Genomic DNA, 27,959 nt, shown 5'->3' with positions numbered 1-27,959 from the left:
GCAAACAAAAAAAGGAACATGTTTTAAATTTCCCACAAATATTAAATCTTGAAAGGAGCTAAAATTACATGTGTAAAAAAGTAATGATAATAATAAAACTGCTTTTTCAGTCTTAATATTTTGGTAAAATTTGTACATTGAAGTTCTCTGTGGAAAACTAACAAGATGCTAAAGGTATGAATGATCATCTTTTTATTTCAAAAGTTAACTTCAAAAAGGACATCTAAAGCAGCGGTGAAAAAACCAAGTCAACATGCTTAACAGGAACTAGGATGCTGAGGCAGTGATGAGAAGAAAGATATGTACAACGTGGGGTTGTGTTTTTCCAGGTGACAAAAATCAATATTCCTTTGTTTTGGAACTATGCTTATGAACTTTGAAATCAAAAGCTAGGCTCCTAGGTTGGAAGGCATCTTGAATTACAGTGATTTTTTTGTATACTTCTCTACTGTGTTAATGTCCTTTCACCAGGATCTCAGGGAGAGTAGGAAAGCTAAGGAAATGATGAAAGGAGGACATATCCCCACTGTTTCTGTCTGCAAATGCAGGTTAATGATCATCCCAAGTGCCTGCACCAGATGCAGTTGCTACTTGTCACTGAGAGTCATTTAATCCTAAAAATAGCTGCAAATATCTGCACTGACCATTAATAAAACTAACATAACACCTTTGAGTTTGAGAGGTCCTTCTAGGTTATCAACTCAAAATTCTTTCTAATGCAGACTCTTTTATGGTAACAGCAGAGGATCATTTGAAGATTGTCAATATGCCATAACACAAAGAAATCTATTTTAAATTCAAGTCCCATTTTAAGAGAGAATAGAAACTGACCTGAAATTAACAACATTTTCTAACTGAACAAAAGAAAAATACAGGCACACATACCTCTAAGTAAAAGATACTCTTTGAGTAAAGAACTCTTTCTTGAAACAAAAGGTAGAGATAAAATATTCCATCTAGATTATTTTTATTCATCTGTCATATCTCATTTATCTTATCATGAAAACTGCTATCAAGGATGTGTGCATGCATGCTAAGTCGCTTCAGTCATGCGCAACTCTGTGCAACCCTATAAACTGTAGCCTGCTAGGCTCCTCTGTCCATGGGATTCTCCAGGCAAGAATACTGGAGTGGGTTGCTGTGCCCTCCTTCAGGGGACCTTCCCAACCCAGAGACTGAACCCACATCTCTTACATCTCCTGCACTGGCAGGTGGGTTCTTTTCCACTAGCGCTACCTGGAAAGCCCCGCTATCAAGGATATTCCTCAGCAAAGGACAAGAAAAGATTACTTCTCCTCCCCCACATTTGTATAAAAACAACATCTGTAGAAGAGAACTGACAGCTGATGGCATGGAGAATGCAAATCTCTTCATTAATTTTCCACAAAGTTCTGCAGTGCATGGTCACATAACAGTGAAGATTTAGGGATAATAAAGATAGCTCCTGCACATAGAGCATAGAGTTTTTATAATTATAAGAGACATGTCATTTCCAGGGGAAGGCAAAATGATAAGCAACATCGCTTAGAAATGGCCCTCACTTATTACCTTCAAGGGGCTTGACAATTTGTAATTTTTCAGGCATGAAACCTCGAAGGCAACTGGCACTGCTTGGGTCTGTGATCTCTGATTGGTCGGTGTAGAGGGAGGCCAGGCTCTCTGTGGGCGTGCCACAGCCACTACCCTCTTCTTTCTGGTCAGCCAGAACTTGGATCTTCCGCTGCCATTCTTCTGCAAAGAACTGCTTCTCACTTAAGTAGTTCTGTCGCCGCAGACTCAGGCGATGAAGTGCTGTTGCCAAATCGCTCTCTGTAGAGGGTCCTGGTTGATCTGCCCTCTGGATGTTCCTATGGGAAAATCACATTCACTGACTACATCTGTGAGGGTCAGAAGCACAGCAAAGAGCTCTCCTTTCCACAATGGTGAATGTTCAAGAGACTGATCTTAAAAACATATTTTTCTTAGATAGCTGGAATACAGAAGTAGTAACAAACCCAAATCTCTAATACTACATTGTAACATTTTTATAGATCATTTCAGATGACTTCAGATAGGCTATATTATGTTGTGTTTATTAAAAGTTCTGTTTCACTTAATTTATGAAGCTATAGATAATGACCATTTATAAATTCAGTTTAGGTAGTCAAAAAACTAAATATTATCTTATTTCACTGAATCTATAATGCCATTGAGGGAAAGAGGCATCATTATTTTATGTAATACTAAGAAATTAAAAATGCTACTCATTATACTACAACATATCATTAGCTGCAAAAGATAAACAATTTCAAAAATATTAAAATGTGAAAAAATTTACTTTAGGCCGTAGAATCCTGTATGAATACTGCAGACATTTAAAAGAAAACAAGATTCATAAATACGGCATGTTCATAGCTCTGCAACACAGTTTTTCACTTCTCAAGACTAAGCTATTCAGAGATATCTTACAACTGATACCAAAGGAAAGAGTAGTAAGCCAAGTTTTAGGCATTCCATGTGTGAATTCACATAGATGTTCTTGTTAGATCTTTTCCTAAGGTAACTGTGTACAATGAGGTAGTATCAACACATAAGGCTACCATGGGTACAGAATCTACCCCTAAGACCAGACAATACAATCAAAAACCCAGGGTAATGGATTTCTGCATTAGGAAAGACTTCTCTCAGGTGCCAAACATCTAATTTTCAAAAACTTTCAGTTGACTTTCCAGTAATTCTCTTTAATTTCTAGTTAAACAAAATTCAATGAACTGAGTTAATAAAAAAACAGAAACAGAAATCTCAATTTAAACAAATAGGAAATTAAGAGCAATCTAGTTTTCATTAATAGGTATTCAAGATTATTGTTTATCGTAAAGGCACCAAAGAGGCTGAAATTATGAGCATGGGTTATGAGAAACTATCATCTAATGCTATGCATAACTGCCAATGACCAAACAGATTCAAACAAATTTGATTCTGAACACAAAGATATAGACTCAAATTTTGCCAAACCAGAGAAGAAAGAAGTAAAGAATTTTACAGTTCAATGCAAACTTCATTTTAAATATAATTAATTAAACCTTTTCACTCCAGTGATCTGTCTAACAAATAATGATACAAGGCATCATTACTGAATGAGAACTGATGGTTCCTTTCAGTGTTGTCTTCAGACAGCACAGAACAATGCTGGAATCTGTGTGTGAATCCATGTTTCTTACCCTGGATCTTCCTCCAAGTTACTCTTCTGGGTTGTTTTGCCCTCTGTTGGTTCTAAGCCAGATTCAAATGGTTTTGCTGTCATGATGACACTTGAGCGGTTGGAGCCTGGGATGGGCAGAATTGGGAATGGGACAGAGCGACCCCGGGTGTCATTGGCAACCTTGACAGTGTCAAATACCCGTTTCTGTTGGGCTCTGTCAAAAAAGAAGTGTTTATTATTGCCACCGCCTACCACTGGAGCACTCTAGAAAAGAGGCGTGTAAATGCAGCTCAATAAAAACAAAGCCACCCTGAAGAGCCTCTGAAGTTTAAGAGAAATTATTAGAAAATAAATTTCAGAACAAGAGAATGCTCTCACAGATGGGAGCACTATCAGGAAAGAACTGAATAGTAAGAAGATATACTACTGAATCTCATAATACTGGTCACTTTGGATTGTAGCTTCTTTTGAATTTCCATCCCAATGGTCCAGTAACAACACATGCGATCTGTACTTACTTTTGTTTAAAGAGAGAAGATTCCTCATCCAAACTCAACTTCTTACGCATGGTCCCCTCAATCTCAGCTGCCAGAGATTCCTAAGAAAAGAGTTTGAGGGTACTAACAGTGATTAACTAAGAAGTCTGTTAAGAGAAATAAACGACCTTTCAATTATTTAATAGAATTCCCAGAATTCAATACTTTCAGTGTTATAGTAAAAGAAAACACAAGAAAACAGTTATAGGCTAAAATGCAGGGGAAGAAAAGAGACATTCTGGAAATGTAGCTTTTATATAAGAAATGACTATTTTTTCATCATATATTTTTACAGGAAGCAATGGGAAAAGCCAATTATGATACATAAAAGTATTACATATACAGATACACAAAAATAAAAGGTTTGAAAGGCTATAAACCAAGATGTTAATAGTGATTCTGTGGAGGTCCGGATTTGATTGTATTTAACAATTTCTTTTTGGTTCTCTGTAGTTTCTAACTTTTCTATAATGAACATGTAAAGCTTTTACAATATAAAAATTGTTTAAAATAAAAATCAGCAATCCTTTCCTTCCTCTGGTCAAAGGCGAAGATTCAACTAGCATGACTCAGGTAGACTCAATGGGGCTGACAATGACTAGAATTGGAGATACTCGTGTGAACTCATGATGTTAAATATGCATATAAACATAAGATATGAATAGAAAGATACATATACATGTGTTTATATGGGTGCATATGAACATACACATATTTCCTAGCTCTATCTGTTGAGAGGGACTGAAAGCAATAATAACTCTAGTGGCAAGGCATACCTAGCACCCAGATTTTGGATACTAAGTATCATTCCTCACTAAAAATAACCAGAGCTCCTTGGAGAATGGCTGATCTCAGGGCTGGGCCAGGGAAAGGGCAAGAAGAGCCTGAAGGAGATCCTACTGACCACATCTGGGACAATTTAAGTATCAAAATAAAAAAGAGTAATAATGGCTTATAATCCATTGATTAAAATAGGAATTCATGGGTCTATACTGCATAACCTAAATGAACAAATGAATAAATAAATGAGACAGAAAAGTTCTAAATGACAAAAGAATGCCAATTTTAAAAAGCTGAAAAAAAAAATGATGGAACGAAAAAATCACCATTTGGCAACCATCATAACAATAACTGAGTCAGATACATCCCCATTAATGGGTGCTAAAACTAGTGGGTAAAGCTTGATGGGGAACATAATATTTAAACAGTATCAAAGTATCACCCCAAAATAGTTATTTTCATCACTTGGTTAAGGTAGCATCTGACAATTTTCATCACTGCAAAGTTAATTAGTAATGTTAATTCAATTAACTAGTAATTAATTAACAATGACTAACTTTACAGTGAAAAAAACTGGCAGATATTACCTTAACCAAGGGATCAAAGTTAATTAACATCATCAGTAATGGGAAAAAAAGACAGCGTGTGCCTCCCAATACAATGCACTGAGGAGAACACGGCATTATTTCTGCTGAAAATGCATTAACTAAATCTAATTGTGGGGAAACAACAGACAAATCAAAACTGAAGTCATTCTACAAAGGTCATAAGTGACAAAACAAAGACAGAAGAACTGTCCCAGACTGTAACAACCCAATGCAATGTATCCTTCAAAGGACATTGTTGGGACAATTGACGAAATTTAAATGGGCTCTGTGGATGAGACAGTGATAGTATTGTATCAATGGCAATATCCTCGAGTTGATGGTTGTATGTGGTTAGGTAGGAGAATGTCCTTGAGAGGGTCCTTTTTTTTAATACATACACATTGACGTATTAAGGGGTAATGGGGTTACCTACAACCCTGTTACTCGCAAGGACCATCAAATCTTATGCAAGTTTCCTTAAATACATCTCAGTCCCTTACCCCAGAGAAAACTCCATATGGCTGAGAGAAGTAGAGATGAGCTGCAGGGCTAGATCTACTGCGAAGTTCCTTTATTTCTTCTTGAGATTCATGTAGCATTCCCAGACACTCCATATTCCTGTCTTGTAACTCATGCAGCTGAAAGATTGGAAGGCGATTAGTGTACCTTATTATATTCCAAAGTGACAGTAGGAAAAAAAAAATTGAGATAAGTTTCAATTTTACCCAGAGGACCAACTTTATGAATTTAAAATTTCTACAAAGACTCTGAAACAGCCTAAGCAAGGAAAGTATATATATTTCCAGCTGCCAGATTTAGAGGTGTCTTGGCCAGAATTATATACAAACATGATTTCCTAAAAATGTGAAAAGTAACTGAGACAACCATAGCTGTCAATTCAGTATTTAATGCTTATTTAAAAAAAAAAAAAAAAACTTGTAGAGGAAGTATAATAGCTATGGTCAAGTTAGTTTAGCACAACATTAGATACGTGTATTTTTAAACATCTCTCTGAATTTTGCAAATGACAAGATCAAGTCTATCAAGTCTATAAGAGGTCAGGGTGCAGGTTTCCCTGGTAGCCCAGCAGTTAAGAATTCACCTGCCAATGCTGGGACAGTGGGTTCAATCCCTGGTCCAAAAAGATCCCACATGCCATGGAGCAACTAAGCCCATGTGCCACAACTACTGAGCCCAAGCTCTAGAGCCCATGAGTTGCAACTACTGAAGCCCATGCTCCATAACAAGAGAAGCCAACCACAATGAGAAGCACACAACAGCAATTAGAAAGTAGGTCCTGCTCACTGCAACTAGAGAAAAGCCCATAAACAGCAATGAAGACTCACCACAGCCAAAATAAATAAATAAATAAAATCTTAAAAAAAAAAAAAAAAAAAAAAAGATGTCAGGGTACTTAATCGACGTAAAACAGGTAGTTTCTTCTCCCTTGTTTCAGAAACTTTCTTTTATAGTTAGAATACATAAGCATGTTAAAACAGTACATAATTTCCAGAGTACATTTTAACTTCAAAAATTTCTTCAAGTTTATGTATTATGTGGACTAGATGATCAGCATCACTAGGGCTAGAGGTGCTCATTAAAAATGAAGATTGCCTTATTTTAAAAACTGTTGGGTTAGTTAACAGAGACCTGTAAATGGGTCATAAATTCCTAAAAAATCTTATAATCTCAAGGTTTCCCTGCTAAGAAAGATGTTGTCATGTTATTATTAGTTTTAGAGACAGAATTTTTAAAAAGCTTTATTTTGTAGATCTCATAATACCATTTTAATCTTCTGTGGTTATTTCAAACCTGGTAATCATCTTTAATCATTCTTATTCACAAAGAAGAAAGAAACTATTCATTCCTCTTTCCCATATTACACAAGATAAAGGAAGATCTCATTACCTCCATCGTCAATTGTCTTTGGGCATCTTTGGAAGCTTGGAGGTGAAGTCTCAGTTCTTCCTTCTCAATCACATGCTAACAACATATTAAAAGACACATATGAAGCCTTCCCACATAAAATAGAGGTTACTCTCTTTTTAAGACATCTGGAGAATGTTTTCCAGGGGACAGTCTAGAGGAATAGCAAAAGCTAACCTTTCAAAAGCCAAACAATACCAATAAAATGGGCAGAATACAAAATCTATCAAGGTGTTTAAAGGACAAAGAACATGAGTCAGTAGTTCATATCACAACTGTCTGAGGAAAAGAGAATTCCATTTAATGGAAAGAAATAATGATTTGAAAGTAGTTATTTCATGACAGAAGACTAAAACAGCAGTCAGAAAGACTACAGCACTGTAAAAGGGCAGGGACTATGTTTACTTTGGTTAGCACTTAACAGTGCATAAGTACTAGGTCAGTGCTTAAACATCTGTTGAATGAATGAACCTACTTCTTTAAGTTTGTGCTGAAGATCTACAATCTGAGACAAGAGAGAGGAAATCTCTTCTTGGTATCGAATCAGTTCATCACTCTTCCCAGACAATTCTTCAGTCATTCTGGACATCTGAGCATTGGTTTCACCTGGAAAACAAAAATTTTAAAATTAATATAAACATAGGACATTAAACTATGGCCTGTGGGCCAAATCCTGTTTTGTAACAAGCATTGGGCTATCATGAATTGATTTTTCTTTAACATAAATTTAAAGTAATAAACCTGAATAACCCAATAGAGAAAACTGAAGGTTCTTCTGAAATAGACAAATGCTGGGAATTTAATAAGAGGCACTGAAGCCAAAAAGAGATAACTTGCAAAGGCAAACAAGCTAAAGATTTTGCCTCTGTCTTTTTCTTTATGAAGGATAAAGCTGAAAAAAGACAAGTGAATTATATATGTTTCCAAGTGCTGAGACACTATGTTTTTGAATAATCGTCAGGGATATAAATAAGATCCCCAAAGAAATGAAAATCAAACTTAACAAATATAACAAAGGCTATATACATTTATAGAGAGATTCAAACTTTTTCTCTAATAAAGCTGACCTTTTTCCAACTGATTTACTTTTTTTAGGTAATAATACATGAAAGCAAAATATATTCCTTTATAGAAACACAGTTCGCATTTAGCAAATACTCACTGAATGTTATATTTTACACCATCATTTAAGCTCTAGTTGTGCTACTAATCGGTTTCCTGACTTTGGCAATCATATTCTCTACAGGACTATTTCTGCACCAACAACATAAGAGCGTTGGTTCCTTTCATTTTAATATGCTGTAACAGGCAGAAATATAGGTCTTTATTTAATGATGACAAAGATATTTCTTAAAAATATAAGTGGAACTTTATTTAGAGTTGTGGGCTCAATGTTATATTTCAAGATTTTCCATAACTATTTAAATTGTTTCTTGACATGCTTTTATTGAAATCATTGATCTAATTTCTGAGTTAGTGATACCCTACCAAAGAATAACCCAGAGGCTATAAAACAGAACACATGAATACTTACGAAGTTCTTTAACACAATCACTGACAAGCTGTTGTTCTTTCTCTTCATAGGTAATAGTTTCTGTCTTTATGTGACAAGCCTTCAAGGGAAAAAAAATCAGTATGTGATAATATCTTCTAATGATTTTCTAGTATTAACTAAAGAAAACTTTTAATACTAATTTAAGATAAAAGTTCATCACTTGCAAAGGAAAACAAAAACTCATAAAGCTTTATCTATCACAAAATAAAGACTATGGAATAGGACATGACAAACATTTCCCCCTTATTCTTTACAGGGCCTTTGCACGTCTATACCTCCAGCCCCTGCTCTCCATCATATATCTCTGATAGGCTAATCCTCAGCCTCAACTAAAATGTCACTTGTTTAAGTAGCACTGCTTTGATCCATTCTCTGACCCTCCCCTATTATATAAGCTCATGAAACATTTTCCAATACAGTTCTTACCTTGGGTGTAATGATTTAGCTATTTGTGTAAACTCTATGACATATATATTGTATGCTGTGGTTTCCCCTCTTTCACCTGTCAGCTTGCTATTCATTTTTAAGTGGGCTCTAAGTAACAGTGGAAGGTAATCAATCACCTGTGTCTTAGCTGCCACCCACCCCACCCCCACTGGAATGTCAATAGCAAGTCCTTAGTTATGCCATATTTCACCCCAATACTACCTAAACTTTATAGCCTTTAAGGTAAAGGAGAGTGAGAAATAATTTGACTGTGCCTTGGATCGAAGAAGCATATTCTCTTCTTCCAGTTCCTTGAGCTTTTCCTGCAGCATGTCCAACTGCAGCAAACCTTGGGATAAGCTAAAGGACTCATTGAAGCGAAGAGGTGTAGAGCAGCTGGAATCAGTTTCACTCTCTTCAGAAGCAATGGAGACAATTCGAAGCAACTCATCTTTCTTGGACAGCTCATGCTGCAGCTGATTAACCTGCACATCAAAAGGGCTTGATTTACAAGACAGTCTTTATTTTACATTATTTACAAGTAATATACCTTCTAATTCATGGGGCAACTATTTCTCACCATAAAACAAAATCATAAAATCAGCTTCTAGGTTCTATTGATTAAAGTAATAAGAGCTAAAAAGAGAGTCAAAAACCTCATATATTTTCTGAGCTATAATTTCAGAGCACTAACTCAATGAACATAGTTTTTTCTATAGTAGGTGAAAAGAAAGGTCAATTTCCATATTCAATATAATAGGAATATAGGAGGAAATTTCACATAAGGTGACATATTCAGGGTTCAAAACAAAACAAAAGAAACCTCAAAATATCAGAGTAGAGCCTTACTTCAAATTCTCATTCTAAAGGTTTGCATTATTTTTCCCATAATTTCCATTTATTTATTTAATTATTACTTTAAAATATTGTATTGGTTTTGCCATACGTTGACATGAATCTGCCACGGGGTTACATGTGTTCCCCATCCTGAGCCCCCCTCCCACCTCCCTCCCAATCCCATTCCTCTGTGCCATCCCAGTGCACCAGCCCCGAGCATCCTGTATCATGCATAGAACCTGGACTGGCGATTTCTTTCACATATGATAATATACATGTTTCAAGGCCATTCTCAGAAATCATCCCACTCTCGCCCTCTCCCACAGAGTCCCAAAGACTGTTCTATACATCTGTGTCTCTTTTGCTGTCTCGCATACAGGGTTATTGTTACCATCTTTCTAAATTCCATATATATGCATTACTATACTGTATTGGTGTTTTTCTTTCTGGCTTACTTCACTCTGTATAATAGGCTCCAGTTTCATCCACCTCATTAGAACGGATTCAAATGTATTCTTTTTAATGGCTGAATAATACTCCATTGTGTATATGTACCACAGCTCTCTTATCCATTCATCTGCTGATGGTTGCTTCCATGTCCTGGCTATTATAAACAGTGTTGCAATGAACATTGGGGTACACGTGTCTCTTTCAATTCTGGTTTCCTCGGTGTGTATGCCCAGAAGTGGGATTGCTGGGTCATATGGCAGTTCTATTTCCAGGTTTTTAAGGAATCTCCTGTTCTCCACAGTGGCTGTACTAGTTTGCATTCTCACCAACAGTGGAAGAGGGTTCCCTTTTCTCCACACCCTCTCCAGCATTTATTGCTTGTAGACTTTTGGATAGCAGCCATTCTGACTGGCATGAAATGGTACCTCATTGTGGTTTCAATTTGCATTTCTCTAATAATGAATGATGTTGACTGAGCATCTTTTCATGTGTTTGTTAGCCATCTCTATGTCTTCTTTGGAGAAATATCTGTTTAGTTCTTTGCCCCAGTTTTTGATTGGGTCATTTATTTTTCTGGAGTTGAGCTGCAGGAGTTGCTTGTATATTTTTGAGATTAATTCTTTGTCAGTTGCTTCATTTGCTATTATTTTCTCCCATTCTGAAGGCTGTCTTTTCACTTTGCTTATAGTTTCCTTTGTTGTGCAGAAGCTTTTAATTTTAATTAGGTCCCATTTGTTTATTTTTGCTTTTATTTCCAATATTCTGGGAGGTGGGTCATAGAGGATCCTGCTGTGATTTATGACAGAGAGTGTTTTGCCTATGTTCTCCTCTAGGAGCTTTATAGTTTCTGGTCTTATGTTTAGATCTTTAATCCATTTTGAGTTTATTTTTTGTGTATGGTGTTAGAAAGTGTTCTAGATTCATTCTTTTACAAGTGGTTGACCAGTTTTCCCAGCACCACTTGTTAAAGAGATTGTCTTTTCTCCATTGTATATTCTTGCCTCCTTTGTCAAAGATAAGGTGTCCATAGGTGCACGGATTTATCTCTGGGCTTTCTATTTTGTTCCATGGATCTATATTTCTGTCTTTGTGCCAGTACCATACTGTCTTGATGACTGTGGCTTTGTAGTAGAGGCTGAAGTCAGGCAGGTTGATTCCTCCAGTTCCATTCTTCTTTCTCAAGATTGCTTTGGCTATTTGAGGTTTTTTGTATTTCCATACAAATTGTGAAATTATTTGTTCTAGCTCTGTAAAAAATACCATTGGTAGCTTGATAGGGATTGCATTGAATCTATAGATTGCTTTGGGTAGCATACTCATTTTCACTATATTGATTCTTCCAATCCATCAACACAGTATATTTCTCCATCTATTAGCGTCCTCTTTGATTTCTTTCACCAGTGTTTTATAGTTTTCTATATATAGGTCTTTTGTTTCTTTAGGTAGATATATTCCGAAGTATTTTATCCTTTTCATGGCAATGGTGAATGGAATTGTTTCCTTAATTTCTCTATTTTCTCATTATTAGTGTATAGGAATGCAAGGGATTTCTGTGTGTTGATTTTATATCCTGCTACTTTACTATATTCATTGATTAGCTCTAGTAATTTTCTGGTGGAGTCTTTAGGGTTTTCTATGTAGAGGATCTTGTCATCTGCAAACAGTGAGAGTTTTACTTCTTCTTTTCCAATTTGGATTCCTTTTATTTCTTTTTCTGCTCTGATTGCTGTGGCCAAAACTTCCAAAACTATGTTGAATAGTAGTGGTGAGAGTGGGCACTCTTGTCTTATTCCTGACTTTAGGGGAAATGTTTTCAGTTTTTCACCATTGAGGATAATGTTTGCTGTGGGTTTGTCATATGTAGCTTTTATTATGTTGAGGTATGTTCCTTCTATTCCTGCTTTCCAGAGGGTTTTTATCACAAATGGGTGTTGAATTTTGTCAAAGGCTTTCTCTGCATCTATTGAGATAATCATATGGCTTTTATTTTTCAGTTTGTTAATGTGGTGTATTACATTGATTGATTTGCGGATACTGAAGAATCGTTGCATCCCTGGGATAAAGCCCATTTGGTCATGAGGTATGATCTTTTTAATGTGCTATTGGATTCTGATTGCTAGAATTTTGTTAAGGATTTTTGCATCTATGCTCATCAGTGATATTGGCCTGTAGTTTTCTTTTTTTGTGGCATCTTTGTCAAGTTTTGGTATTAGGGTGATGGTGGCCTCATAGAATGCATTTGGAAGTTTACCTTCCTCTGCAATTTTCTGGAAGAGTTTGAGGAGGATAGGTGTTAGCTCTTCTCGAAATTTTTGGTAGAATTCAGCTGTGAAGCCATCTGGACCTGCGCTTTTCTTTGCTGGAAGATTTCTGATTACAGTTTTATTTCCATGCTTATGATGGGTCTGTGAAGATTTTGTATTTCTTCCTGGTTCAGTTTTGGAAAGTTGTACTTTTCTAAGATTTTGTCCATTTATTCCAAGTTGTCCATTTTATTGGCATATAAGTGCTGATAGTAGTCTCTCATGATCCTTTGTATTTCTGTGTTGTCTGTTGTGATCTCTCCATTTTCATTTCTAATTTTATTGATTTGATTTTTCTCCCTTTGTTTCTTGATGAGTCTGGCTAATGATTTGTCAATTTTATTTATCCTCTCAAAGAATCAGCTTTTGGCTTTGTTGATTTTTTGCTATGGTCTCTTTTCTTTCTTTTGCATTATTTCTGCCTTAATTTTAAAGATTTCTTTCTTTCTACTAACCCTGGGGTTCTTCATTTCTTCCTTTTCTAGTTGCTTTAGGTGTAGTGTTAGGTTATTTATTTGACTTTTTTCTTGTTTCTTGAGGTATGCCTGTATTGCTATGAACCTTCCCCCTAGCACTGCTTTTACAGTGTCCCACAGGTTTGGGGTTGTTGTGTTTTCATTTTCATTCATTTCTATGCATATTTTGATTTCTTTTGTGATTTGTTGGTTATTCAGCAGCGTGTTGTTCAGCCTCCATATGTTGAAATTTTTAATAGTTTTTCTCCTGTAATTGAGATCTAATCTTACTGCATTGTGGTCAGAAAAGATGCTTGAATGATTTAAATTTTTTTTCAATTTACCAATGCTAGATTTATGGCCCAGGATGTGATCTACCCTGGAGAAGGTTCCATGTGCGCTTGAGAAAAAGGTGAAATTCATTGTTTGGGGTGAAATGTCCTATAGATATGAATTAGGTCTAACTAGTCTATTGTCCTTTAAAGTTTGTGTTTCCTTGTTAATTTTCTGTTTAGTTGATCTATCCATAGGTGTGAGTGGGGTATTAAAGTCTCCCACTATTATTGTGTTATTGTTTATTTCCCCCTTCATACTTGTTAGCATTTGTCTTACATATTGCGCTGTTCCTATATTGGGAGCATATATATTTATAATTATTATATCTTCTTCTTGGATTGATCCTTTGATCATTATGTAGTATCCTTCTTTGTATCTTTTCACAGACTTTGTTTTAAAGTCTATTTAATCTGATATGAGTATTGCCACTCCTGCTTTCTTTTGGTCTCTATTTGTGTGGAATGTCTTTTTCCAGCCCTTCACTTTCAGTCTGTATGTGTCCCTTGTTTTGAGGTGGGTCTCTTCTAGACAACATATGTAGGGGTCTTGTTTTTGTATCCATTCAGCCAGTCTTTTTCTTTTGGTTGGGGCATTCAACCTATTTACATTTAAGGTAATTATTGATAAGTATGATCCCGTTGATTTACTTTATTGTTTTTGGTTTGAGTTTATACACCCTTTCTGTGTTTCCTGTCTAGAGAAGATCCTTTAGGATTTGTTGGAGAGCTGGTTTGGTGGTGCTGAATTCTCTCAGCTTTTGCTTGTCTGTAAAGCTTTTGATTTCTCCTTCATATTTGAATGAGATCCTTGCCTGGGTACAGTAATCTGGGCTGTAGGTTATTTTCTTATCATCACTTTAAGTATGTCCTGCCATTCCCTCCTGGCCTGAAGAGTTTCTATTGAAAGATCAGCTGTTATCCTTATGGAAATCCCCTTGTGTGTTATTTGTTGTTTTTCCCTTGCTGCTTTTAATATTTCTTCTTTGGGTTTGATCTTTGTTCATTTGATTAATAATATGTCTTGGGGTGTTTTGCCTTGGGTTTATCCTGTTTGGGACTCTCTGGGTTTCTTGGACTTTGGTGATTATTTCCTCCCCCATTTTAGGGAAGTTTTCAACTATTATCTCCTCAAGTATTTTCTCATGGTCTTTCTTTTCATATTCTTCTTCTGGGACTCCTATGATTCGAATGTTGGGGCATTTAACATTGTCCCAGAGGTTTGTGAGATTGTCCTCATTTCTTTTGTTTTTCTTTTTTCCTCTCTGTTTCATTTATTTCTAACATTCTATCTTCTATCTCACTTACACTATCTTCTGCCTCCATTATTCTACTGTTGGTTCCCTCCAGAGTGTTTTTGATTGCATTATTCATTATATATTAACTTTTTTATTTCTTCTAGGTCCTTGTTAAATCTTTCTTGCATATTCTCAGTCCTTGTCTCTAGGCTATTTATCTGTAACTCCATTTTGTTTTCAAGATTTTGGATCATTTTCATTATCATTATTTGGAATTCTTTATCAGGTAGATCCCCTATCTCTTCCTCTTTTGTTCGGTTTGGTGGGCATTTATCCCATTCCTTTACCTGCTGGGTATTTCTCTGCTTCTTCATCTTGTTTATGTTGCTGTGTTTAGGGTGGCCTTTCTGAATTCTGGCAGTTACGGAGTTCTGTTTATTGTGGAGTTTCCTCGCTGTGGGTGGGGTTCAACGGGTGGCTTGTCAAGGTTTCCTGGTTAGGGAAGCTAGTGTGGGTGTTCTGGTGGGTGGAGCTGGATTTCTTCTCTCTGGAGTGCAATGAAGTGTCCAGTAATGAGTTATGAGATGTCAATGGGTTTGGAGTGACTTTGGGCAGCCTGTGTATTGAAGCTCAGGGCTATGTTCCTGTGTTGCTGGAAAATTTGTGCGGTATGTCTTGCTCTGGAACTTGTTGGCCCTTGGGTGGTGCTTGGTTTCAGTGTAGGTATGGAGGCGTTTGATGAGCTCCTATCGATCAATGTTCCCTGGAGTCAGGAGTTCTCTGGTATTCTCAGGATTTGGACTTAAGCCTCCTGCTTCTGTTTTTCAGTTTTATTCTTACAGCAGGCTCAAGACTTCTCCATCTGTCACTTCCAAGGTGGTTCCCTCTGTTTTAGCTTCTTCTGTTTGCTGGTCTCTTCAGTGTCTAACTTCCGCCCTGACACAAGGGGGCGGTGGTGGACACTTTTTAGGCTCCCTTGTTCAGTTGTGCTGTAGGGAGGGAGGAACACTGCAAACAAATAACACTGGCGTGCGCTCGCAGTGTCTTGGCCACACTGGGTTTGCCCCTCTCACGGCATGTGTGCTTTCCCTGTCTACACTGCTTAGGCTCTAGGTTGCTCTGCCAGGAACTGTCTGAGGCCGGTCCTGGGTTGTATGCACTTCCCAGGTCTAAGCCGCTCAGGTTCAGGTACTCAGGTACTCCTCAAAGGTGCAGACTCGGTTGGGCCTGCGTTTTGTGCCCTTCCCAGGTCTGAGCAGCTCAGGTGACCAGGTGTTTGGTGAGTGCAGTTGCTGTAACTTATCGCCTCCCCCGTCCCTGCCGCTCGGTTTTCTGGGTGTACATCCGATGCACCTTCTCAGGCAGATGTCGACCGTCCAGAATCCCAAGAAGTCTTGGTTAGCAAAGAAGCCTGCTTGCAGTTTGGTATAGGATGCCTCTCTGTGTCCGCTATTGCCCTCTTCCGGCTCTGGCTGCCCTCGCCTGCCTGTCTCCGGCAGGGTATGGGCCAGTCCACAGCCGGCTAGCTCTGCTCAGTCCTTTGTTCTGTGAGTGGACCTGGCAGTGTCTTAGGTTAGGGCTTTTTGCGTAGCTCTAGTCAGTCCTTTGTTCTGTGAGCGGGTCTGGCGGTGTCTTACGTTAGGGCTTTTCGCGGGTTAGCTATCCCACAGTCTGGTTTACAATCTCATGTTAGTTCCCTCAGATTGCCCTTAGGGCATTCGGGCCTGGTCCTTACTCTAAGCAATGCAGCCCACACCCCCCTCCCCAGCCCCCGCTTGCTAGTGGCAGATGCGGGGGTCTGCGTTGCTTCTCTGCTGAGAGTTACCGTTGGGCATGGAATCTGTGGGTTTAATTATTTATTTTTCCTCCAGGTTATGTTGCCCTCTGAGGTTCCAAGGCTCGCCACAGACTTGCCAGTGAGAGTGTTTCCTGATGTTTGGAAACTTCTCTCTTTTTTAAGACTCCCTTCCCGGGACAGATCTCTGAACCTACCTCTTTTGTCTCTCTTTTTATCTTTTATATTTTTTCTTACCTCCTTTTGAAGACAATGGGCTGCTTTTTTGGGTGCCTGATGTCCTCTGCCAGCATTCAGAAGTTGTTTTGTGGAATTTATTCAGCGTTCAAATGTTCTTTTGATGAATTTGTGGGGGAGAAAGTGGTCTCCCCGTCCTATTCCTCCACCATCTTCCAACCACCTCTAAAGGTTTGTATTTTTATGCTGTGTAACTCTATATGACTTACCAACTTTAATTCTAGGGAATTAGTAGTTTAAACTCAAAGGCTTGACTATTACTAAACACGATGTGTTTATATAAAATGTAAATGAAACTAGATAACAAATTAAAATTTTTTTCCTTTTCTTGTTTGGGTTTTTGAATAAAGATACTTTCTTTGGGTTCTATTACTTTGGGGTGTATTTTAAAACATTAAGATAAGATAATACAAAAAGTCTACATGAAGGAATAAGGATAAAGTGTTAGACTTTGCAACCCAATGGTCTATACAGTCCATGGAATTCTCCAGGGCAGAATATTGGAGTTGGTAGCCTTTCCCTTCTACAGGGGATCTTCTCAACCCAGGGGTCGACCCCAGGTCTCTTGCATTGCAGGTGGATTCTTTACCAGTTGAGCCACAAGGGAAGCCCCAAAATACTGGAATAGGTAGCTTATCCCTTGTCCAGCTGGTCTTCCTGACCCAGGAATTGAACCAGGGTGTCCTGCATTGCAGGCAGATTCTTTACCAACTGAGCTATCAGGGAAGCCATTAGAATCTAAATAGGATGCCACAAGTACTGTAGGTACTCAATATAGACTTTATATTGACTAAGGTAGAGTCACATGAGTACTCCTCTGTACATTAACATTTAATTTCTCTACTGGTTAGTTCAATGGATACCAACAGTTAATATGTGCTGGTATTATCTGTCTACCTATTGTCATCATTTCAGGGACACCGGGAAAATAAATTCTCCATTTCCCAAATCGAACTGTTTCATGCTGCAAATACTTGATCCAAGACATACTTGATCAAAGGCTTGTCCCAGTTGCTCCTCCAGGGTTTCATTCTGCTCAGACAAGGCATGGTTCCTCTTTAAGAGAGCTTGTCCAATTCGAGCAGCTAGCTCCAGATCACGATCCCTCTGTTAAAACACCAAATACATCTCTTGAGTACAGACAAAATTAAGTAGTAGTTTAGAAATCCTGCAGTCATTAAAAGCAATGTCCTAGAAAGCATCAAGGTCCATTTTAATGCCCAGACATACAAACGAATACAGGGCCTGACACACAAATGGTGTTTAAAATATGTGGTCAAATGGATGACCACCATAGTTATAAATGCAAGAGAGTATTTCTTAATATTAAGTGAGATTTATTGATCATCATATTAATCAGGATACAGCAACTCTATCTTTAAACTTATGACTTTGGAAACTTAGAAAACTAATATAGTCTTTAAAAATGAGGACAGGGTCTGACCCACAGTAAAAGCCCAATAAATATTTGTTGAATGCATTTGTCTTTGAGCAGGGTAATGATACAGTAGGCATGTTGAAAATCAAGGCAAAGCTTGTATGCATTCAGAGCCAGAGGCTCAGAAGAAAGCATAATCAAGAAGCCTATTGTCAATTGGTATAAGATCATGATATGAAATAAAATAGGGGATATAACAGATTGGACATTTCAAGGCTATAGGGTTCTTCTTAGAGTATAGAGAAGGGAGTCTAAAGAAATCGGTGGTAATGATGAAGGGAGGCCCAAGCCAAGAGTTACTCTGTCTGGGTAGATGGCAATAACTTAGCAAGGGCATAGGGATTCCCTCTATATGGTAGGGGTGAGGCTTGTATTCTGTAGGATGGAAAACTATCAATATATTAAAATATCTAAGTGCCTTATGGTTTCTGGTTATGCTCACATTAATCACTGCAAATAAAATTAAGCTTCTTTTTGTTCCACAGTAACACGAAAACTGGTAGATGGGTTATCTCTAAATTTCAAGGCCCACTTATTTCATTTTCAATATAGGCTAAGTGACATATACAAAATTATTCTGGGGAGCTGCCAAGGGTGAGGGGGACATGTGAGGAGAAGGGTACTTCAAAGAGAAAGATAATTCCCATAAGATCAACTGAACTTTAAGCATAGGGAGAGCTCTCTAAGACCACCACTCAGAAGAGATACACTATATATACTAAAAATGTCATGGACAAAGAGGGCTCAGATAATAGCCTGAAAGAAAGTAGAAAAGGGAAGGTGCTCCAAACTGTTGGTATTTATTTGCAAACGAGCTGCTTCTTGAATGGGAGCTCTGTTTCAGGGTAAGTGACAGCAAGGATTTATTTAAGAAAACATATTTTTTTAAAGATTGCTTTTCTAAGACAGTGAAGCCAGCCAGCATCATTATAACACAACAATAAACAATTAAGTGCTGTGCAACTTTATAAAAATAAACTTCAGGAGCCATTCTACTTTGGAATGCCAGTTGGTTTGAGTTGTTCTAGCTGTAACAACCTTATACAGAACAACCTAGGGCAAAGACATCATCATTCTTCATTGATGTGCAAATTTAATAGCTCCTAAATGATCTTCAAGGTTTACTTTTTGTACTGGAGAAAAAGGACACATTCCTACCTCTGCCAGGAGATGTGTAACCATGTCGATGTCATTGTAAGTTTTGGTCATCTGCTCCACTCTGTCTGTGCCTAGAACTAAGATAGTTAAAACAACTGTTTATAGGATATAGAAATAACACAAAGTTTTAAATATTCATAAGAATTGAAAGATAACAACACAACAAACAACTCAGGCTTTTACAAAAAGTTATTGAGAATAAAAATACAGGTGAAAAAAGAAAAAGAAAAGAAATAGTTCACACGTTAGACAGTCAGGACAGACCAATTACTACAAACAAAATGTATATCATACAATGAATTAAGAAAGTATCAACTGGTCACAGGGTAGTCACCTCCTGACTATCTTCTCTTTCTGTGGTAAGACTGGAATTTTGTCTCACTCATTTTAGAAGATGTAGGCCAGAGAATTAACTGAACTACCAATCATTTTATACCCTAATCTAAAGTTATTGAGGGATGAGTTTGTGAGGAGTTATTCAAAAAACTAAGATCATGGCATCTGGCCCCATCTCTTCAGCAAATAGATGGGGAAACAATGGAAACAGTGACAGACTATTTTCTTGGGCTCCAAGATCACTGCAGATGGTGATGGCAGCCATGAAATTAAAAGACACTTGCTCCTTGGAAGAAAAGCTGTGACCAACCTAGACAGAATATTTAAAAGCAGAGACATTACTTTGCTGACAAAGGTCCATCTAGTTAAAAGTTATGGTTTTTCCAGTATTCACGTATGAATGTGCAAGTTGGACCATAAAGAAAGCTGAGTGCCAAAGAACTGATGCTTTTGAACTGTGGTGTTGGAGAAGACTCTTGAGAGAGTCCCTTGGACTGCAAGGAAATCAAACCAGTCAATCCTAAAGGAAATCAGTCCTTAATATTCATTGGAAGGACTGATGTTGAAGTTGAAACTTCAATACTCTGGCCACCTGATATGAAGAACTGACTTCTTGGGAAAGACCCTGATGCTGGGAAAGATTCAAGGCAGGTAGAGAAGGGAACAGAGGATGTGATGGTTGGATGGCATCACTGACTGGATGGATGAGTTTGAGTAAGCTCCAATAGTTGGTGATGGACAGGGAAACCTGGCATGCTGCTGTCCATGAGGTTGCAAAGTCGGACACGACTGAGTGACTGAACTGAACTGAATGTAAAAGGAAATTAATTAGAATTCTGTTGTGATTATTTTGAACATCTGTGATCCGCTATCATGTGAGTTAATATCAATAAATAAGGAATAGGACTTGCAGGACTTTTTGTAGTTTTATTGTGAATCATAACCCTTTTTAGCTTTAAAATTATTTTTTCTTTACAATAAACTTCATCATAGGTAGGCCCTTGCTATAAAATGAACTGTATACTATTATATTCCTTGTATTACTCAAATCCATTATTTCACTCCATAAATTCAGGACCTGCACTTGACTAATTTAGCTCCAAAGAAAAGAACAGATAGGACCCTAATGATTCCAAAAGCACAATAAGCAATACCTTTTTAAAGCCAATGAAGCATAATAAGAGAGGGAACGGTAAGGTCGCACCCCGGGGGCCATGATGGGCCGCCCCTTTCTCTCTCTCCTCCGCCGGGGGGCAGGTCTCTAATGGAAGGAGACTCCCAGATCCCGGGGACCAATGACAGCGCACTTCGCCAGCTAAAGCCACCCCACCCCAGCCACGTAGAAGGACCTGTCAGCCCGTTAAGCCTTGGCCTGGCGACCTATCCGAACCCCCGTCCATCTAGCCTGACCATCCCTCAAAACGGACGTATAAAAACCACCCCCAACACGGTCCGGGCGCGGACTTCCTCGACCTGCCTCGTTCGGGTCCAGAAACCCCGCCCGGGAGCGCTTCACCATTAAAAAGCCTGTTAGACACTCTTTTGGTGTCCTGGTCTTTTACCTAACATGAACTTTTGACTTTGGAGACCATTAATGAAACAGAATTGGGTTTGATTTAGACTGATTTTATAATTTGTTTGCCCTGAAATGTGAAAAAGCAGAGATTTGAAGCAGAGAAGCGGAATTCGTGTATTTGAGTGATCTTGAACCCCTTCTGAGATTCAGATTCATATTTATAATATGGAGGTGACAGCATCTCACAAGGCAATTAGGAGGCTCAAATATGATAATTTACTAAGTATTATTTAATAAACTGCTAGGTATCATATAACTATTCATAGCTATACTTTTTAAACACAACTGGTATGTATGAAACAGCCCCGATTTAAAATTCTCTGTAAACAATACACTGACTAGGCAGCAGAAACTGAGTTATCTTTAGTTCCTTGGACCCATCTTAACACTTAAGATTGCTCAAAAGACACCAGTAGACAAGTTTTACTTTAATCTGAGCCTTTAATTTTTCTTCCCAGCTTCACTGCTCAAAATGAAAATAGCCATTACCCAGAGCAAATTATTAATGATAGTCTTACTTCTAGTTAAAAGTAAAACAAAGTGCTGGGTTGTCAGTATTAAGAGATTGCTGGAAAAGTTTTAAACTGAAAAGAAAACTAACAACAGCAGCAACAAAAACAAAAAAAACTGGAAAGAAACATTTTTATTACAAAAGAATTTTTATTTACAAGTAGATAAAATGGCTCTGTAATTTAACCACACAGGAATAAAAGAAATAGGCTTTTGGGCCTAAGGAATCTTCACAGTTTAACTTGGTAGCACAGCTCAGGAACAAAGATTAAAAATTAAGGCAGATACATACAGTGTGTGGTCTCTTCTACTTCCAGTCTCAATAATAGAGGGGGGGAAAAATCAAGTCAATATAACTACACTCTAAACTACAAAACACTAGCCAATGTTTGCAAAGACAAATGTAACACAGTGCAGTGAGTCTCAACTGCAGATTCTAACTGAGTTCATTTCGAGGGACCCCAGGCCACAAGTAGTAAGGAAAACAGGCCAGATGTTCTGATGGGAAGCTAGGGATGAAAACCAATGAGCCAGGATTAACACTCAAAGCAAGAGCCAGGAATCCTGGAAACTCAGTTAAAGACAGTTTTTATACTACTAATTTAAAAACTGCAGGACATGGCTTATATTATATGACTGACAAGAGTTGATGAAGTGGAAAATTTAATTTGAAGTAAAACCTGTAAATTAAGAATGTAATAACACTGTGAGATACAAGTCACACATGATAAAAGGGGAATTGAAAATGAAGGACCCAGTAATTACAGAAATGTCTGGAATAACATGTTTTAGCGAGGAGAAACTAAAATATATTTCCTATAAATGCTAACCATCTGTCATAGTCTGATAATTACAAGCTGAACCTTAAGAAGATATCTCGTTTAATGTTCTCATTTTCTTATATGAGGAAACCTGACTGAGAGGAATTATGTGACACGTCCAAGATGGCAAAGCAAACTATTAGTGGCAAAGCCAAGATATAATAAGGAGGTGATAGCAGCTTGCACCTCACAAGGTCCTAAGAAAACACTTGGGTCTGCTCATTCTCAATGATGGGCTCTTTACACCATGTTGCTTTTTCTACCATAGTACCACCAAGATCAAAAGGCTCTTATCTGATGAAATATTAGAGTATTTATCTGTGAACACAAGTTATAAAACAACATAGGTCCTGATTTTGTTTTCAAGGTGTGGGTGTATCTATACATGGGCTTTCCAGGTGGTGCTAGTGGGAAAGAATTTGCCTGCCAATGCAGGAGACCTAAGAGAGGTGGGTTTGATCCCTGGATTGGGAAGATTCCTTGGAGGAAGGCATGGCAACCCACCAGTATTCTTGCCTGGAGAATCCCAAGGACAGAGGAGCCTGGTGGGTTACAAAGAGTTGGACATGACTGAAGTGATTTAGCATGCACTCAAATCTATGCTGCTGCTGCTGCTAAGTCGCTTCAGTCGTGTCTGACTCTGTGCGACCCCATAGACGACAGCTCACCAGGCTCCCCCGTCCCTGGGATTCTCCAGGCAAGAATACTAGCGTAGGTACTCATATTTATACATATCTATATACAAGAGAGGCTGAAATAATATACATTAAAATGTTAATAGTGATGATCTCTGAGTATGGATTATAGTTGATTTGTTGTTCTCTTGTCAGCTTTTTGCTAATTTTCAATGAAGAACAAATGTTATCTTTGCAATAAAAAGTAGCAGCTCTTCTTCAGTTCAGTTACTCAGTTGTGTCTGACTCTTTGTGACCCCATGAACCGCAGCACACCAGGCCTCCCTGTCCATCACCAATTGTTGGAGTCTACCCAAACCCATGTTCTTTGAGTTGGTGATGCCATCCAACCATCTCATCCTCCGTCATCCCCTCCTCCTCCTGCCCTCAATCTTTCCCAGCATCCGGATCCTTTCAAATGAGTCAGCTCTTCGCATCAGGTGGCCAAAGTATTGCAGTTTCAGCTTCAACATCAGTTAATGGACACCCAGGACTCATCTCCTTTAGGATGGACTGGTTGGATCTCCTTGCAGTTCAAGGGACTCTAAAGAGTTTTCTCTAACACCACAGTTCAAAGCATCAATTCTTCGGTGCTCAGGTTTCTTTATAGTCCAACTCTCACATCCGTACATGACTACTGGAAAAACCATAGCCTTGACTAGACAGACCTTTATGGACAAAGTAATGTCTCTGCTTTTTAATATGCTGTCCTGGTTGGTCATAACTTTCCTTCCACAGAGTAAGTGTCTTTTAATTTCATGGCTGCAATCACCATCTGCAGTGATTTTAGAGCCCCCCAAAATAAACTCAGCCACTGTTTCTGACAGAATGTGGGCCATTGGAGAAGGGAATGGCAAACCACTTCAGTATTCTTGCCTTGAGAACCCCATGGACAGTATGAAAAGGCAAAAAGATAGGACACTGAAAGATGAACTCCCCAGGTAGGTAGGTGTCCAATATGCTACTGGAGATCAGTGGAGAAATAACTCCAGAAAGAATGAAGGGATAGAGCCAAAGCAAAAACAACACCCACTTGTGGATGGGACTGGTGATAGAAGCAAAGTCTGATGCTGTAAAGAGCAATATTGCATAGGAACCTGGAATGTTAGGTCCACGAATCAAGGCAAACTGGAAGTGGTCAAACAGGAGATGGCAAGAATGAACATCGACATTCTAGGAATCAGCAAACTAAAGTGGACTGGAATGGGTAAATTAAACTCAGATGACCATTATATCTACTGCTGTGGGCAGGAATCCCTTGGAAGAAATGGAGTACCATCACAGTCAACAAAAGAGTCTGAAATGCAGTACTTGGATGCAATCTCAAAAATGACAGAATGATCTCTGTTCGTTTCCAAGGCAAACCATTCAATATCACAGGAATCCAAGTCTATGCCCTGACCAGTAACGCTGAAGAAGCTGAACGGTTCTATGAAGACCTACAAGACCTTCTAGAACTAACACCCCCAAAAGATGTCCTTTTCATTATAGGGGACTAGAAAGCAAAAGTAGGAAGTCAAGAAACACCTGGAGTAACAGGCAAATTTGGCTTTGGAGTACAGAATGGAGCAGGGCAAAGGCTAATAGAATTCTGCCAAGAGAACGCACTGGTCATAGCAAACACCCTGTTCCAACAACACAAGGAAGACTCTACACATGGACATCACCAGATGGTCAACACTGAAATCAGCAGCTCTTCTTAAAAGGCTCCAAAAGGGAAAAATGAATTTTCAAATGCTTGAGTATTTATTATGACAAAAAAGTTAGATAAAGCAACCAGAATTCTCCAGTTTGTTTAGTCTGTAGACCACCAAGGCCAATGGCTGGGCTACCTCAACTGCACAGAGTTGCTCAATTGATAAAGGAACACAAAGGATTCTTCTCTGTAGCCTAATCAGTTCTGTCTTCTTTTCGGTAACACAATACTCCTGATAAAGATAGGCTGCTTGGAATGATTCCAAAAGCACTCAGGGCAAGGTTATTAAGTGTTCTCTTGGCATTTAGGCATGATGAATAAATGCTTTCAAAGCAATAGACTAATTCTTCACTTTAATTCTGTGACCACGAATGCAGGGCCAAACAGACTAACTTTATTATAATTAATCCTATCAAATTCTACTTTCCCTTCAGTTCTCAGAGGTTAAAATAAAAATGCAAAATGGTACAGAAATTACCAATGTTCTGTGCTTGTTTCCAGTCTAAGAAAGAATTATTCATCAGAGAGATGATAAACATTTTTACAGAACAGCTTTGGTTTATGAAGGTTGTTAATTAATGTTCAATGTTTTTGTTTAATATTCAGAGAATCTAATGTTCCTGAAAAAACATGGGGGAGATGTTTTTTCTTCACTAATTCTATTTTTTTCCACTAATTCTTACTTTATAATACATAGTTTTACACCAACTCCCCCCAGTCATTTTCAGGATGGAAAATGCCAATGTTGACCCATTTTGACATCCCTGTTATTTACATGAGATGGTGCCTGAATAGTTCTCTCAAATATCCTTTTTCAAGGTTAGAGTTTTTGCCACAATTATTTAATTTTTTAAAGATTTCTGATCTTTCATCACTCTCCAATTCTTCCACATGAAAAAACAAAAGCAAAAATGAAACACAAACATTTCCTGCATGACAGAGTAAAAGCTGGAATAGCTCCTGGTAACTACAGACAGGTTTTGAGGTTTTAACTCCAGAGAAGTGTTTTTTGCTACTATAATACAGAGAACATTTCTGCAATACAAAAAACTGCCTTCAAAAGAACTGAGATGGAACAAAAAGGAGGCTGATCATACGTAACATCTAGGACAGCCTTTCTCAATGGGGTTCCAAGAGAGAATTAAGCCCCATAGATAATGATTTGAGAGACAATTTTCTCACTAATAATACCTAGATAGGACATGATGTGTAAGTGATAAGGTAACTCATTCTACAATAGATGTCTTAGGGCAAATGACTTAATTCTTCCATGGAACTGGTCAAAAGGAATTATAAATCCACTCACCTCTACGACTAGACTTATGGTTACTGCTTCCTGAGAATTACCTGTTGTATTTCCTTCCTGCAGGTAAAGGTTAATGAGTTTCAAGGGCAGAGGAAAAGTATAACTACCAGCCAGAAGTAATAATCTCTAAAACTGTACTTCTTTGCAAAATTCTGCACCCTCCCTTGTTTCTCAACTTCTCCAATTAACGTCACTGTGAAGTGGCCCGTTTTGGTGACAATGATTCAGATCACTGGTTCTCAAATCTGTGTGCATCAGCACCAGCAGGAGGACTTATTTAATTTAAACAGACTAGGCCCTGCCCCCAGAGTTTCTGAATCAGTAGATCTGGGATGGGGACACAGGATCTGTGTTTTTAACAAGTACCAAGTGACGCTGATGCCTTAGTTCAGTTCAGTTCAGTCACTCAGTCGTGTCTGACTCTTTGCAACCCCATGAATTGCAGCACGCCAGGCCTCCCTGTCCATCACCAACTCCCAGAGTTCACTCAAACTCACGTCCATTGAGTTGGTGATGCCATCCAGCCATCTCATCCTCTGTCGTCCCCTTCTCCTCTGATGCCTTAAATAAACTTATATAACCACCCCCTCTTTCCTTATGCATTAGGAAGTGATCTTTTATTAGATTAACCTTTAATTAATTAATTAACCTTTAAACCTTTAACCTACTCTGGAGATTAACCTTTTATTAGATTAACCTTTAATCTAAGGTGATCTTTTATTCCCAAATAAAAAATACCCTAAAAAGCAGATTAGGTTTCTACTTTGAGCTTCACATGAACAAATGGTACTTTCTGTCATGGTGTGATCTGATTGCACTGCTTGTCCCACATGTCACTGTGGGACTCTCTTAATAAAATTAGAAAACCCTGCAAGCAAAACCTTCTTTGAGTATCTTAAACTGTGTGTGTACGGCAGGGACTGCACGTGCGCTCAGTCGCTTCAGTCATCTCTGACTGTTTGTTACCCCATGGACTGTAGCCCACCGGGCTTCTCTGTCCATGGGTTTTTCAGGCACGAATACTGGAGTGAGTTGCCATGTCCTCCTCCAGGGGATCTTCCCAACCAAGGGATCCAGCCTGAATCTCCTGTGTCTCCTGCATTGCATGTGGATTCTTTACCATTCAGCCACCAGGGAAGCCCATGGGAGGGACTAGGAGGGAATTATTTTTCTGGACCCATCCATTGTTTACTTTTAAAACACACGAAAGCAATCTCTTTCTGGTCTGGAAGGGGCTTCAGAGAACAACCAGTATCCTTTTATTCATGTGAGACAGGCTCCTATCACAAAACTTTTGCCCGTTTCCTTCCAAATTTCATTATTTTCTTCTTGTGGTACCTTCAGCTTCTTTGTGTGAACTAAGAAAGAAAGTGCCTCTGCTTGGCACCTCTTTTTACTAGTTGTCATAATTCATTTTAATGAGCACATGTCTATTGCCATGTGAGGGAACTAGGAACATGAAGGGGCTGAAACAGAACCAGGGAGCTGAATCCTAGGATCACTTGCCAGTGTCCATAGTAAATATTCAAAACCAAAAAATCTTGACATCTCAGGGGGGACAGAAAACAGTGGAAAAGGATGAGAGAATGGTTTGTATCATGCTTTTTAAGACCTTGGTCAATTTGCTAAATAAAGTAAATCACTTATCTTCTACATTCATAAGATACAAATTCATAATGAAGTCTATTTATATTTGTGTGAACTGTTAACCCAAAGAATTGATAACTTTAAAACAACAGTGAAATTAAAATACAATATAGAGAAAAAGTGGGCTCCCCAGGTGGTTCAGTGATTAAAAAGAATCTG

The 27,959-nt window shown here is 38.2% G+C and overlaps 1 protein-coding gene across 2 annotated transcripts in view; it reads right to left on the bottom strand.

The window, feature by feature from the left end:
- The window catches only part of TRAK2 (trafficking kinesin protein 2), an 84,896-nt gene that overhangs the window by 11,108 nt on the left and 45,829 nt on the right, over window positions 1–27,959 (bottom strand). For both annotated transcript variants that reach the window (XM_018060883.1, XM_005676369.3), the window contains exons 5-14: window positions 19,235–19,311; window positions 17,629–17,745; window positions 9,267–9,476; window positions 8,545–8,623; window positions 7,486–7,616; window positions 6,993–7,067; window positions 5,585–5,722; window positions 3,700–3,779; window positions 3,201–3,395; window positions 1,549–1,847 (exon numbers count right to left, since the gene is read on the bottom strand). In XM_018060883.1, coding sequence (XP_017916372.1) covers window positions 1,549–1,847; window positions 3,201–3,395; window positions 3,700–3,779; window positions 5,585–5,722; window positions 6,993–7,067; window positions 7,486–7,616; window positions 8,545–8,623; window positions 9,267–9,476; window positions 17,629–17,745; window positions 19,235–19,311 — 1,401 coding nt within the window. The remainder of the gene's footprint in view (window positions 1–1,548; window positions 1,848–3,200; window positions 3,396–3,699; window positions 3,780–5,584; window positions 5,723–6,992; window positions 7,068–7,485; window positions 7,617–8,544; window positions 8,624–9,266; window positions 9,477–17,628; window positions 17,746–19,234; window positions 19,312–27,959) is intronic.

Source organism: Capra hircus, chromosome 2 (assembly GCF_001704415.2).
Source record: "Capra hircus breed San Clemente chromosome 2, ASM170441v1, whole genome shotgun sequence".
In the NCBI taxonomy this organism is placed as follows: domain Eukaryota; kingdom Metazoa; phylum Chordata; class Mammalia; order Artiodactyla; family Bovidae; genus Capra; species Capra hircus.
The sequence above is the reverse complement of the archived record's forward strand: the minus strand, read 5'-3'. Positions and strand labels throughout refer to the sequence as shown.